At 31.3% G+C, this 14379-nt stretch overlaps 1 protein-coding gene across 1 annotated transcript; it reads right to left on the reverse strand.

Moving 5' to 3' along the window:
- Window positions 1–4402: 4402 nt before the first annotated feature.
- LOC124919581 lies at window positions 4403–13934 on the reverse strand. Its single transcript, XM_047459850.1, has 10 exons — window positions 13763–13934; window positions 13348–13414; window positions 12420–12637; window positions 9305–9833; window positions 8405–9061; window positions 7041–7475; window positions 6237–6431; window positions 5457–5513; window positions 4563–4625; window positions 4403–4487 (listed from the first exon to the last, which is right to left on the reverse strand). The coding sequence occupies exons 1-10, from the start codon at window positions 13792–13794 to the stop codon at window positions 4404–4406; spliced, it is 2337 nt and encodes a 778-aa protein (XP_047315806.1). The 5' UTR covers window positions 13795–13934; the 3' UTR covers window position 4403.
- Between the last annotated feature and the right edge of the window lie 445 nt (window positions 13935–14379).

A 14379-nucleotide genomic window follows, 5' to 3' on the forward strand; every position in this document is an offset into this window, starting at 1 on the left:
ATCAATATTCCAATGATACCTAAGTTTAAGGTGATTGGTTGTTTATAGGTTTAGGTTGTCTTTATTGTAAAAGGTGATATGTATGCATTTAGGTTACAAATTGCTAGATTAATAACATTAACATCATTATTTTTATTTAATTTATTCATGATGATCATGCATGCATCTTGAACTAATTGCCCAAGATCTGTCTCTTTTTCATGATGATAAGAAAAGGAAGAAGAAAAGGAGAAAGTAATAAATTAAGGGCATTTAGGGGTGCCTTTGGAGGTCTTGAGGTCTCTATAGCAAGGACACTGATATTTGTTTCCATAAGTCCCTGAAGGAACGCATTTGCATATGTTGCAGCAGATCCCACAATACTTCATGCATCTATCTCTCCTTCCTGCCTTTTTGCACCTTTCATTGCACTTCTCTCCACAGAAATTAATTGATGATGATGAATCTACTCATAATTTATTCAAGTTAATTAGGTCTTGTAAATTGATATAAATAAATGAAATAAGAGTAATTTAGTATTATAATTATCTATAATGGATCTTATCTTACATGAGTAGTTGCCGGTGACGGGTACCAAGAAATCAATTGCCATCACAAGAGCCAATATCAGCATAATGCTAAATAATACTTCCTTTCTCATTTTCTCTCTCTCTCTCTAGATTCTTCTCTTTCTTCTTCTTGGGAAAATATGAAAGTAATTAACTGATGAGTGAAAACTGAGACTAGTTTGATGAGCTTTTATATGAAAAAATTTAAGCTTGTTTGATTTGAGATTTTTAAAAAATTTGTTTAAAAATCTATTTTATAAAAGAAAAAAATTTGGGTTATTTGAGATTAATATTAATTTAATAAAAATAAAGTAAAGGTATTTTATTTTTTCATTTGATAATTTAAATGATTAATTGGTTAAAATAAAAAATAGAAAATTAAAGGTTGAAAGTTAGCATTGACCCTCATAATCATAACCTCTAATTCAATATGGACTTATATTTTTCTTTAGATGTTATAGTTAGTTATTTGAATGGATTAATGACTAAAATGATAATTGTTTGGTATTGATAAAAAAAAAATTAAAAATAACTAAAAAACTTTGAAAAAATCAAAGCTAAAATAATAGTCTTACTTTTCTTTACTGAGATTTAGGATTATTTTGGGTGTTTAAAATGCAATTTTGTTTCTTAAAACATTTTTATTTTTTTAAATCAATATTAGAAAGAAATAATAATTTAATTTAAATTTAATTTCATTAGTTATTAATTATTTTTATATAATAAGTTGAAATATATATATATATATATATATATATATATATATATATATATATATCAAATTGGATTTTTCTTTTAAATGTATTATTTAAAAAAGTATTGATTAGTGATATTTTAAAGGTATAAATTTTTTTTATCTTTATAAAAGAAACTTAAAAGATATAAATATATTTTAATTAATGATAGAATGGATATGAAAAAAAAAAAGTCAATTTATGTTTTTTTAGTTATTCAAATAGCTTCAAAGTAAAAAAAAAATGTAAAACCCGATAGTACATATTGAATGACTTTTCATACTGCTTAAAAAAACATGGCATACAAAAAAAGATTAATATATTGGGGAGTCATTCATAAATAGCATGTGTTTCGTGGATTATTTAGTAGTATAGGTTATAAATAAATAAATAAATAAATATTATTTATCCATTCAATTTATCTCAAAACTCAAATATTATATCAACTATCTATTCAATAATTTTATCTATTTAAATATCAAAATTATACTCTAATTTTATTCATCTCTCTAAGCAGTGTCGGACCTGAGATTTTAACTGCCCCAATATCGGGTAAAAAAAATCGAAAATATTGTTTCCCTGAGTCTATTTTAAAAATTAATTAAAAAAATAGTTGTTAATGAAATTTGAACCTAATAACAACTAAATATTTTAAATACTTATTTTCACGTTACAACCCTTTTTATTTAAAATTATAATAAATTTAACCAAATTATTTTATTAATTTTAATAATTGAGCTGTCATAGAGAGTGGGCTACCCTATCCCAAGGACTTGCTGGGCTTGCTCCAGGACCAGCCCTGTCACTGAGTCATCATTCTCTCACTTAAATCATATTTTCTAAAGTCAAAAAATAAATTAGTATTTAAATTTTTCATAATTTTATCCAACAAATTTTACTAAAAAAAACTTAAATAAAATAAAAAAAATAAAAATTATTTCCTAAAAATTAAATAAAAAAGAATAATTAATGCAGACCCATAAATGAGATACTGTTGAATATTTAAACATAGTACTGATGCATGCATTCAACTTTCCAACATTCATTAAATAGGAAAACATCAACCTCTCATTACAGCCTGTTTTTGTTTTAGCAAACATATATTAATTATAAGAAAAAAAAATCATATTTGTTAGTTGGATTCCATTTATTCGATATTTATTCATAATTTATTCAACTTATTTGTAATCATTTATTTATTTTAAGTTATTATACTAGTTTATTCAGGTTAAGAATAAACTAAAGAAAGAAATACATTAAGTACTTATTTATAATTTAAAATTACATAAGAAACTTTATATCAAATCAATGTTTGTACGGGTCTTTCTTATTATTTTATCAATATATATATTTTAATTTTTCTCATTTGAAATGGGTCCACCGAATGTTCGAGAAGGTAACAATTAATAGCTACAGAATGGAAGCAGTAAAATAAATAAATAAATAAGTTAATAATAATTGCTAATGGTGGGACTTGGGAGACAGCTGTAAGATGCCATGAATGATAATGTCCCAGCCCCAGTTCTATTTTGTATTTTTTTATCATATATTTAAAAGAATTTAAAGAAAACAAATTATTTTTATAATATATAATGTATAATATATTAAAAATTCATGATTTTTCTAGTAACTTAGTGTAGAAATCAATGCTTATATGTTTTTGAGTTATTATGTTTTATTAAATTTGTTGAGAATTTTTCTGATGATGGTTGAATTGGTCATAAATAATTCATGATAAATAATTTGGTTTAATTTCAATTGGGATAAGATTCAAATTATTCAGATGATGATCTATTTACCAATATTTTATCAATCTCTATCACAACAAAAATATAGATATAAATATATTACAAATTTAAAACAAGTTATCTATTGTTCAAATAAATGAATTCATCTAAGTTAATAACTAATATTTTTTTTAATAAACTTTTATACCATAATTTTATTATATTATGATTAGTTATTAATTTTTAAATAATTATTTTTATATTGATTCATTTAATTTTAAGAAATTAGAGATTTTTTAATATTAATTTATATAAATGAATTTTGCATAAATTTAAAAAAATTACATGTCAAGAAATATTAAGTATTTTAATTGACTTAATCCAAATCATATCAAATTAATATAAACTCAATTAAGCATAAAATTATATCATATAAATTTAGTTTGAATTTAATAAAAGTCCATTTTTAAAAGATAACTTTCTTGTTAGAAAGCTCATTTAACACAAATATTTGTCAATAAATTTTATTTGTAAACATTTTTAAATATAAAAATAAAAGTATATATTTAGATGGGACTATATTTTATATAGCAAGAGGTTTAGAATAAACATGAAGTAAATGGATCATGAAAATAATAAAGACCCAAATGGTGAAAATATTGTTTAAAAAATTAGATAAGCCGAAAAGAGAAAAGAAAATAAAAATTTATAAGAATGTTTATTTTAACCAACCAAACTGATAAACGGAATAAAACAACCTAATTAACCAACCAAACCGATTATCGACGCAACCAACATCACAGTTTGGATGTGAATTACGATGAAAACGACTGAACTAAACTTCTTAGAGTCTATAACATTCTCGCCCTACTTAAGGAATCTATGTTGGTTAATATTAATCCTCCTATTCAACTACTTCCACCATTTTAAAACACCTCTTAGTATTTTCTGCAACCCAATGTCAAAACACAGTAGAACACCTCATTTTCAAACAAGGTTGCAGTAATTGCTCAAAATCATCTTACTATGAACATACTTTATGGGTCAAAGTTTGAACCACTCAAACCGAGTAACAGACAACGACCAAACTGAACCATCGACACTTAAACTGACTAACCCGACAAAACCAAACCACTGAAAAACTTACGCCCCAAGACTAACTTAAGACATTCCTACATTTTGCTGCTGAACAAAAGGAATAAATTTTAGAAAATACAAGAACCAAGAAAGATTATTTCACACAAATAAGGACAGCCTTATTTTGAATGGAAAAGGAGAGCTGACCTGGCCATGAACCATTCTGTTCATATACATTTATCATGACAGGAGTATAATTTAAGATGGCAGGAATTTACAGAAGAATATTTACAGTTTCATGAGGTTGTACCTTATAATCAACCTCCCCTACTATAGAAAGGGCGAATATGCTCGCAATCCGAGTATTCTTTAGCATTTTCAGCAGAGGAGAGCAGATTCACCTGCAAAATATGACAACATTTTGAGGTTTTGGTCCTTTTATTTACTTTTTCTTTTACAATTTTCTTGGAACTCACCTTCACTATCTCAGAGTTTGAGCTTGGACGAATATAGGCTGCTAACACACTCATATTGAAATCCTGACAGGAAGAACACAAATCAATTTTGATGTGCAAGCAAAAGTAAGATAAACAGAAATATCAGTTTTTTTGCTTTTTTCTTTAATTTAGGAAGTTAGCTCGACCCCCCAAAGTCATGACCCCACTGAAACGCTCGACCCCCCAAAGTCATGACCCCACTGAAATATAAGGCGTTCTTAGTGGAAATCAAACCCGTAACATTTTAGTCTCTTAGTCACTACTTTTGTCACTTGAACTACATAGTGGGGTTAGAAATCATCAGTTTTAACTTAAAACCCCATTTGAAAAACATTTTCATTTATGTTTTTGTATGTGTATCTGGATCCAGAAACACCTTTGGAAACTAAACATAGTCAAATTCAGAATTTTTTTTATGTTTCCGGATCTAGATCCTGATACAAAAACAGATTATAAAAGTGTTTCTATCAAATGGTAAATTATATGAACATAAAGAATAGATAACATTTCAACTCCTTTGCAAGAAGAAAACAAAATTAGTGACTAAACAATGTTGTAACCTCTACAATGACAAAACACAATTTCTTGGGCAAAATCTGGGACACCATTAAATACATTCAAAATCTTAAATATGAACCAAACTACGGGTTTTAAACAATGATTATTTGATTTATTGAGTGAATATCCAAATTCAGACATGTTGTTACAACTCAACTCTTAAGCACAAATATGATGAGAAGTAAATGTGTTGTTCAAGTGTCTCAAGATGGGAAGAATTTCTGAGAAAAGTAGAAACTATAATATTTCCGCCAGAAGGAAAGAGAGAGAGTGGAAGGGATAGAAAGACAAAGTATGAACTTGTAGAGAACTCACTCTAAAAGGATCGCCTCTCAAGGATTGTACAAACATTGAAACTCCTGCACCTTTACTCTGCATAATCAACCAAATATGAGACTGCTTTCCTTTTTCTTGTAGCAGTCAAATGGTAGTTGGCTATGAAAGACAAAGTAAGGCCTTATTTGATGTAAAAGATTAATTTCAAATAACCCATTCCAATAAACAACTCATCATTCAAATCATCAACCAAAATACCCTTAGATATATATATAACATATTTTTACCCAAATAACCCGATTTTCTAAATCAAACAATGTTATTTGAAAATAACCACTTTAGCACGAGATTTTAAGTCCCGTGTGTCTACCATTTCACCACCAAGGCATCTTGAAAGTGAATGGGTTTTGGTCCCCAAGGGTTTGAATCCTTCTGTGCCGGACCATATTCATTCTATCAGAAAGGTTCGTATTATCTGGGTCTAAAAAGAAAAATATCATATCATTGTAGCCAATGAAAACTATTTTCCATAAACAAAAAAAATAAATCAGAAGTGGAAGGTTATTCAAATAATCCTAGATCAGACAGGCCTAAATAACAGTACAAACCAAACACCTAATACAGACACTAAGAAGCAAGAAACAATTCTTCCGACATGGTATGAAGCGAAGAATACATCTTTTCTTCTGGTTACGGAAAGGGCTTGTTTATGTAGTTAATTACCAGAAAATGGAAAAGAATTGTAGTTTCCACATTTGAGAAAGATATCCAGAATTTCGCAACATTCATGATCTAGTTATTATGGGGAGGACAGTATACCTCTAGTGCTACATCCTTTAGCCGTCTTCCTGTTTGTGCACAACAAACTCGCACTACATTTTCATCACAACTTCCACTAACAATGTAATCTTTTCCGTTCAAGTAATAAGAACGCGTGTAATTTTGGGAACTCCCAGTTGGAGCTATTTTAAAATCTAGATGAAGCCTCCCATCAGCGGCCAATAATTGCTTAACCTGACAAAATACAGAAGAATGAGACAAACACAAGCCTAATGTATCAAATCCAATTTTCCTCATTATAAGCATCAGATATAAATTGCCTTTTTTGCTGACTATCCTATGCAATTAACACCATTTTCTTCACTTTGTTTTTGTGATTTCCTGAGAAAATGGGTTTGGCAGTCTAAATCTGAAGGCATATAAACCTGTTGTGGGATTGAGAAGTCAAATCCAGACTAATTACAAGATGACAAAATGAGCCTAAATGGAAATTGCTATCACGAGCACGACCGTCAAAGTTAAAATTGAAATTTTTTTTTTCTGGTGTCTTATAAGATCCTGATCCTGATTATAGTGTAAATTTTTGCTTCATTTGGTTTACAAGTTACTATTTTTTAGATTATAGTGTATTTTTGGCTACATTTGGTATAAATTTTTATAATCATCATGTAGATTATTTTCTAGATCATTCTTAATTTTGATAGACATAACAAATGTAGATTTTTCCAAATCATAATCCAAATGAGAAAAAAATGAAGACCAAAACAGCCCAATAAGTACTAAAACATTCCAGGATGGTAGAAAATAGAAACCAACACATGCAACACCCATAACTAGACATACCTCATTATCGACTGCTGATACAAGAAGATATTGATCATCTGGAGAGAAGCAAACCATCACATTTCCTTTAGAGCTTGTTGCCCTATAGCAAGGATTAGTTGGTTTTTGTCTAAGATCCCACATCTTAACATCCTGATCAAATGAAGAAGTGGCAAAGAGGTATGGAGAATGATTTGCAAACTTAACAACATTAATATGTTGTCTGTGCATGTCAGAGAAAATTTGCAAACGTCTTCTAGTCTGGATGTCATACAAAGCAACATCTTGTGAGTATCCACTGGCAAGAAACCATTCATCAGTTGAGTTGACATGCACAGATGTGAGTTGATCAAACTCATCAAAGGTCTCAGGTTGGCTGATAGAATGGCTATTTCCATCTCTTAAATCTTTGATATCATACAGTTTCAGGGAACCATTGTCCGAACCAGCAATTAGCTGAAAGTCATCAAACAAGATAATTTTTTTTTAAAATCCAAAATGTATAAATTGAGGAATAGAGCTAAAACTTGGCTGGATATAGAGGATTAAACCGAACAAGCACAAATGTTTAACAAATAAGAAAAGGTACAGCCAGGTAAACAAACTTAAGAAATAAAAATAGCAGATCTTGATCACATAAACTTCCAGGTTTTCTCCAGTCACCGCCTCCTCCTCCAAAAGAATACATACTTAACAAAAAGATTATAAGTTAATGATCTGAGTGATCATTTCCTGTGGTAATAAAAATCTAGGCTAGTTCCTCCTAGAGTTAATTTGTGGAACTTGTGGAAAACCAGTAGCTAGCTGAAGGAAAGAACAAAGGGACTGTTTGGTTTCAATAAGATGAAAAAACACTAGAAAGGAAATAGATTAGTTGGATTTGTATTTGTGGAGATAAAACTATTGGAACCTTCCACCAATGGCTACTCCGGCAATTGGTGAAAGATGTGGAAGACATGTGTTTTGCTCAAGAACAGTAACACTGATATGATACCATGATGAATTTGAGAAATGGGAGATTTGAAGGATAATTCTCATATCTTTGATAGGGCTGAATACCCATATTAAAATACATGAAAGTAAATAGACAACATTAATAAGAGTGAAACAAGCTAACATGTGGACTTGCCTAGATTGTTGTCTCCACATTTCCCTAATGTTCAATCATTTAGAGGACTATCCCGATTCAGATGGAAATGCCTATATTGCAGCACTTTTTCACAAATTGGATAATGTAAAACTGTTTAAAGCTTAGCTTAGATTATTCTGAAGTTAAGGAGAAAAATACACTCCAAATCTCCATTGCAATATTAGGTACAAAAAAAAATTAATATAATATTCTCTAGCTACTTAAGATACCAATAACTAGCAAATAGAATGATTACCTTGGAGGGATATTTTTTGAGCCAGGATATTCCGAGCACACTATTCATTGCTCCAAGTGAGGGGATGTAACAAACAATTTTCTCATTCTCATGATTGATGATAACTACTTCCCCATCCAGAGTACCACATGCCATCAGGCTGGGATCAGAAGGATGATACTCAAACTGCCTAGGACGGAAGCTCCTATTATCATTTCCCACTGTGCTGCTCAAAACAGATATTGGATGCAATAGAGGCCAAGGAGAAGCATCCAATTTTGCAGCAGACAGAGACCTGGTGTAGAAAGACTGAGACTTGGCTAAAGTGCAATGTGGTTTTAGTTTCTGGTTAACAAATTTTGCACATTTTGCTCTTAGTTCGCGCATATGCAAGATACTAGTTAAATTCTCTCTGTTCTTTCTTCTATATGCGAGATACTCAAAATGCTGAGAGAATATACTACATGCTCTATCCTTTTCAATCTTTGTGATAGGCAAATTATCCAGAACCTTCAAGTTCGATAAGGAAACAATCATATATTCTCTATAATACTTTTCATAGCATATTGGTGAAGGATGATTGGAAATATAGTTCTTTGTCCCAACAGATGAGATGAGTGTAGAACTGGAATAAGTTGAGAACTCTTCATTTTGCATCTTCCAAGCTTCAAGAAAAATCTGTGATAAGGAAAAAAAAGTTACATGTAACCATACTGAGGATATGGAATCAGGGAATACCAAGATAACACAAATCATCATCCATGGCAAAAGAAGAAAAAAAACAGAAGAAAAAGGTAGATGGAGAGCATTACTACAAAATGGATCATATTTTAGCTGTATAGAGGCATCCACTAATTTATCAGTGCCTACCAGTCATGCAGAACACACTATGTACCAACCAAGATTTAAAAGATATTTTACCTGATGTTGCAGATCAATCAGCCTATTCAACCCATAATATACACCAGACGAGGTTTCCAGAACTGTAGGTTCTTGATGGCTATTTGGAAAACCAAATTCAGTATTATTCCATGCCTCTTCTGATGTACATTGAACTTCACTAACAATGTCCCTTACTTCTATGTTTAACTGATCATTATCATTGGAAGGTTGACCTGAACTAGTATTTTGTTCACCCATTGGTACTATAATACTTGACCCATTTTCATCACAAAAAATGCAATTCTGGAAACATAGTTCCACTAGAGAAGGGAGCTTCAATAATGCAGCAACGGTTGTCCAGAGGTTTGTGATTCTTGTCTCACACAATGAAAGACACTTCAAATTTGGCATACAAGTAAAACATTCCTCCCCCAAAACAACAAGTGAATTGCTGAAATCCAGTTTAAGTGTGTGCATCTGCATGAAGCTCCCAACCATACTAAGTCTCTGCAAGCGTGAAGATCTTATGTTTAAAACTTGGCATGCCAACCCTCTTTGAGAAAGATCCCTGCAGAAGATGGTAAAAACAATGCATCAGTTTGAAAAATGTTTACTCAAATGAAGGGAAGAGAAGCATAGAATGCAGAATAGAGTAAAATGCCAAAGTATACATTAGAAATCAGCCCTCCGCACCTCACCAAGGTAGCCCAGTGGTAAGAGTCAGCTTAAGAGACCGAAAGGTCACGGGTTCCATAAGATGCTATTTTTTCTCCAATCCGTAATGGACTGAATAAGGAGATAGATAGACAAGGTTAAGGGAAGAATCATGGCAACAGAGTCACTTCTAACCTTAGAGGAGTATCCTCTAAAGCCAAGAGAGAAGAAAGCAAGAAAAGACTGATGACTGGGACAGGGGAGTATACCTCAATCGAAGGATCTGCATGACACAAGAAGTGCTGGAAGCTACATGGAGAGCCAAACAAGTGGAAGGGAAACTCTACTGTTGCTACTATGAAGGATGCAGGTGATTTTAGCAAAAGCACATATGGACTCTGCAAAAGAGGTTTAGTAGCAATGCAGACCCTAATCAACCTCACACTGAACTCCTGCATAGTAAGGTATAACTTTTACAAATCTATATTCTCGACAAGACAAACATGAGGCTGGATTATTGATTGGAACCTCCGACCACATGACTGTTAATCCAAATGTTGTATGCATTTTTTGTCCAAAAAAAGGTAAATATCTTTGTGAGAATAGTTGATGGATCTCCATCCCCTAGTCTTGAGAAAAGGTGCAACAAAATTACACACAATCTGAATGATGTGTTATTGGTACAAAAACCTAATAACGATCAGAAAGCTTTGTTGAGACTACAACTGCAGGCTAACTTTAGTCCTGCTTCTTGAGTTTTTCGAGGAAGGAGATTGGTAGTGCTAATCAGTTTCAGGTGTTTACATCTCAAAATTCTAGTTATTCAAAGTGTTTTTCGTCAGTTTTAGTCAATACTAGGCAAGATGTTATGTCTACATTTTCGCCTAGGACATCCTAACTTATTTTATTAAGCAAAATTGTTTCATGAACTCTTTATTAATAATGATTCACATTCTTCTTATTGTGAAGAAAATGTCAGCTTGCTAAATACACTACAAATGTCTTTCCTAAAGTTTATTAGGTACCCACCACCCAGCCTTTCTCCATAATTCAGAGATCTTCCAACAGTTTCACATGATGGTTCTAACTCAATCCAAAACTCCTATCCAACTTCTTAAAACAGACAATGGTAGAGAATTCTTTAGCTCTCACCTCGAAACATACCTCTCCCTTCATGGAATTGTCCACACTAGATCATTTATAAATACTCCACAACAAAATGGAATATCTCAGACAAAAAATCACCACTTACTAGAGGTTGCTAGAGCTCTAATATTTACCACTCATATACCTAAACTCTTCCGGGAAACATTCTCATTGTAACATACTTTATAAATTTTATGCCCCCAATGTTAAATGAGGATGCTCAAAAGGCCATCATGACAAGACAAAGAATGGTGGCTAAAGAAATAATAAAGGGAACTGGAATTGATAGAGAACTATCAGTCTTTAATATGATAATCAATTGGCATAAGTATGGTGAAGAATTTAGTTCATAATGACAAGACAAAGCATGTGTGTTATGGTTCTTGACGAAAGATAATGGAAGAGGGAGAAGTCAGAAGAGATAAAGACTGGATTAAGAATGGAGATGAGACGCTTCAGAGAACTGAGAGAGAAAGACTACAATTGTTATTCATCATATCCATCCATTCGTATCTCATTTGATTATATTTTCTTATATTTATACTACTATTCTAACCAACTAATTAAATGACTAATCAACAGACTAACTAACATATTAACTACAATACTAGCTATCTCTAACTACATACACATAGACTCACATTTTATCCAAGAAGATTGAAGATGGAAAATTCAAGCAACTTATGTGTCCACCAACAACCAATATTTAAATGTCTTCAACAAAGCCTAGCCAAGAGCTAAATTTGAGGACTTGTGTAGCAAGTTGCATCATAGAGGCCTTGTTCGTTTTGGGTTATACATCTCATCGTCAATCAGTCACATCATTCAAATCATCAACAAAAATATCAAAATATCCTCTATCATTTTGAAAAAAATAAAAAATAAATAAATAATTATAGATTTTTACTTCTAATGTATTTTTATTTAATTTTTGAATTAAGGAGAACTAGAATGACACGCTTCTAATGTATTTTCACCCAAATAACTTCAAATAATCCACTTTTTTATAATCCCAAACGAACAAGGTTATTTATTTGGGAATATCCCTAATAAGTAATAACCCATAAACGAACAAGCCCATAGAGTACAGATAGTGCTCCTTAATTAGTTGTTTAATTAGATAATTATCATATTAACAATTAAATAGTTTAAAGTGATAAATATTAGAGTTTAGTATTTATCTCTACCTACTTGTATTGATCCTAGTAGATATTCCTTGTTTGTAAGAAGATAAGCATATCCTCAAATATGTACTTGCATTTAAACAAACTCTATTGTGAATAAAGATTACAACGCTTTTTCTCTATACAACTTTCAACACATATCGCAAAGTCAAAGGAAAAAAATCACATACCATAGAAATTCCTTCCCAAATGACATGCCCTGGACTTTAATCACCCCAAGTTTATGACTAATACATGTGGTGGAATCCTGGAATATATCAACTTCCTGAATTTCACAAGCGTCCATCTCCAGGAAGATATCAATGAGTGGAATGATATCAGTTTCTGTCAGGTTGTCCAATAAGATGACAAAGTTGTCACGTTGGTTGCCTACTTTCTGAGCATCAGCCTGATCAAAAAGTACAGATGCTGAGAGCATCAGTTCTTTTCATAATATTAACGCTAATAGGCAGGTCACCATAAGATTTTTTACAATTTAGTGTTTGTTCTTATCAAGCAATACACAATTTACCTTCAATCGATTCAATAAAGGAAATGCACATGAACAGAACAGAAAGCATGGCTACCAGATAATTAGTAGTAGAACATGACACTACCCATTTTGTAGAAAAAAAATTTGAAACAAATAACCATAATAAAGGATGAATTGGAAGACGTGATGATAATTTAACACAATAATGACAATCAACATCAACTTGAATATACTTGAAGCTAGTTCCACTTTTTACTTAAAAACTGAACGTGCAGGTGCGAACTATGGCACAACCCACTTTTTTACGATTACTACAAGGTTCATTCAAATATGAAATCCAATCCTGGAAATATAGCATCTCTTATAAGTATGACAAAGGAAATAAATTCTGCAAATAGAACGATATCAAAGTTGCATAACTTGTAATTAACCCTCTAGCCATCTTTTCAATTTTATTCATGGAAGGAACAAATTGTAATCTCAATTTGAGATAGAAATTCAACTAAAACAAACTATTTTTATGGGGCAGTGTCCACATATCATAATGTTGGAGAAGTCAGTGAATGGGAGGTAATTTGCTAGAAAACTTAACCAGAAGGTCGGAATATTGTGTAACCAAACCATACCTTACTAAATGCTGATGATATTGCCCAATTAGGTGACACTCCATGCCGCATGCAATATTCTCCATACCTAAAAACCACAAACAATAGAATCAGTGAACAACTTGGATAAATATGAAAGAACTTCACTATAACTGTCCTTAAATGTACAAAAATTAGTTCAGCATGATTTTGACTCAAGTTCAAATTTTTAACAAGAGGGTTAGTTTTCAACACAAATCTCAGACATTTATTAGACAAATATGAAGAATTCAAACACTTGATCATTGAATTATATCTTGTGTACGCACTTTCACTACTATCATTCGCTAGGCTAATTAAAATACCAATTTTATATTTGAATCCTCCTCCACATCCCTCGGATTCCATCATCCGGTCTAAATTAAAGAAAAAACAGAAACAAAATTGGACGTAGTACCTTGTTTCTAAGCTTTCGACATGATTTTCCATGATCGTTCCGAATTACAACAGATGTACAAGTTAAAGTTAGACCTGTGCGTATCGTAGACACACAATTAAGATACATAATCTACAAAGGGATAGAGGAAAGAGGAGATCGTCAGTCAGTCAGGGATAACAGGCAAAGATAGCTTTGTCTTCTCTTCTCATTATTTTGTGTTCTTCAATCTTCATGAAGTTTACAGGCCTGGTTCTGAAAAGCATTTGGGCCCAATTCTTATAAGATTGGGCCTTTCTGTATTAGATAGGCTCACCCTCTTCCTAAAGCCTGACTACTCTCGAAGGCCTTATTAGGACAAGTCAATCAACAAACAACAAACAACAAACATTTCTTATTTAATAATAAATATATTTAGTTTATCAAAATAATCGATTTCATCTACACTTTAAATATATTAATTAATGTAACGGTGTAAAAAGATATTTTACATATATAGAAACTTAATTTTACCTATTTGTTTAATAAACAAATTATTTAAATTGGTATTGTTTATATTTTGTACTTGGTTAAAAAAATTAATAGTTTAAACATATCATGGACTTGTTGTTCTCGGTAAGCTTAGCAATCCCAAAGTA

The sequence above is a fragment of the Impatiens glandulifera genome, chromosome 1 (genome assembly GCF_907164915.1).
Source record: "Impatiens glandulifera chromosome 1, dImpGla2.1, whole genome shotgun sequence".
Lineage (NCBI taxonomy): Eukaryota > Viridiplantae > Streptophyta > Magnoliopsida > Ericales > Balsaminaceae > Impatiens > Impatiens glandulifera.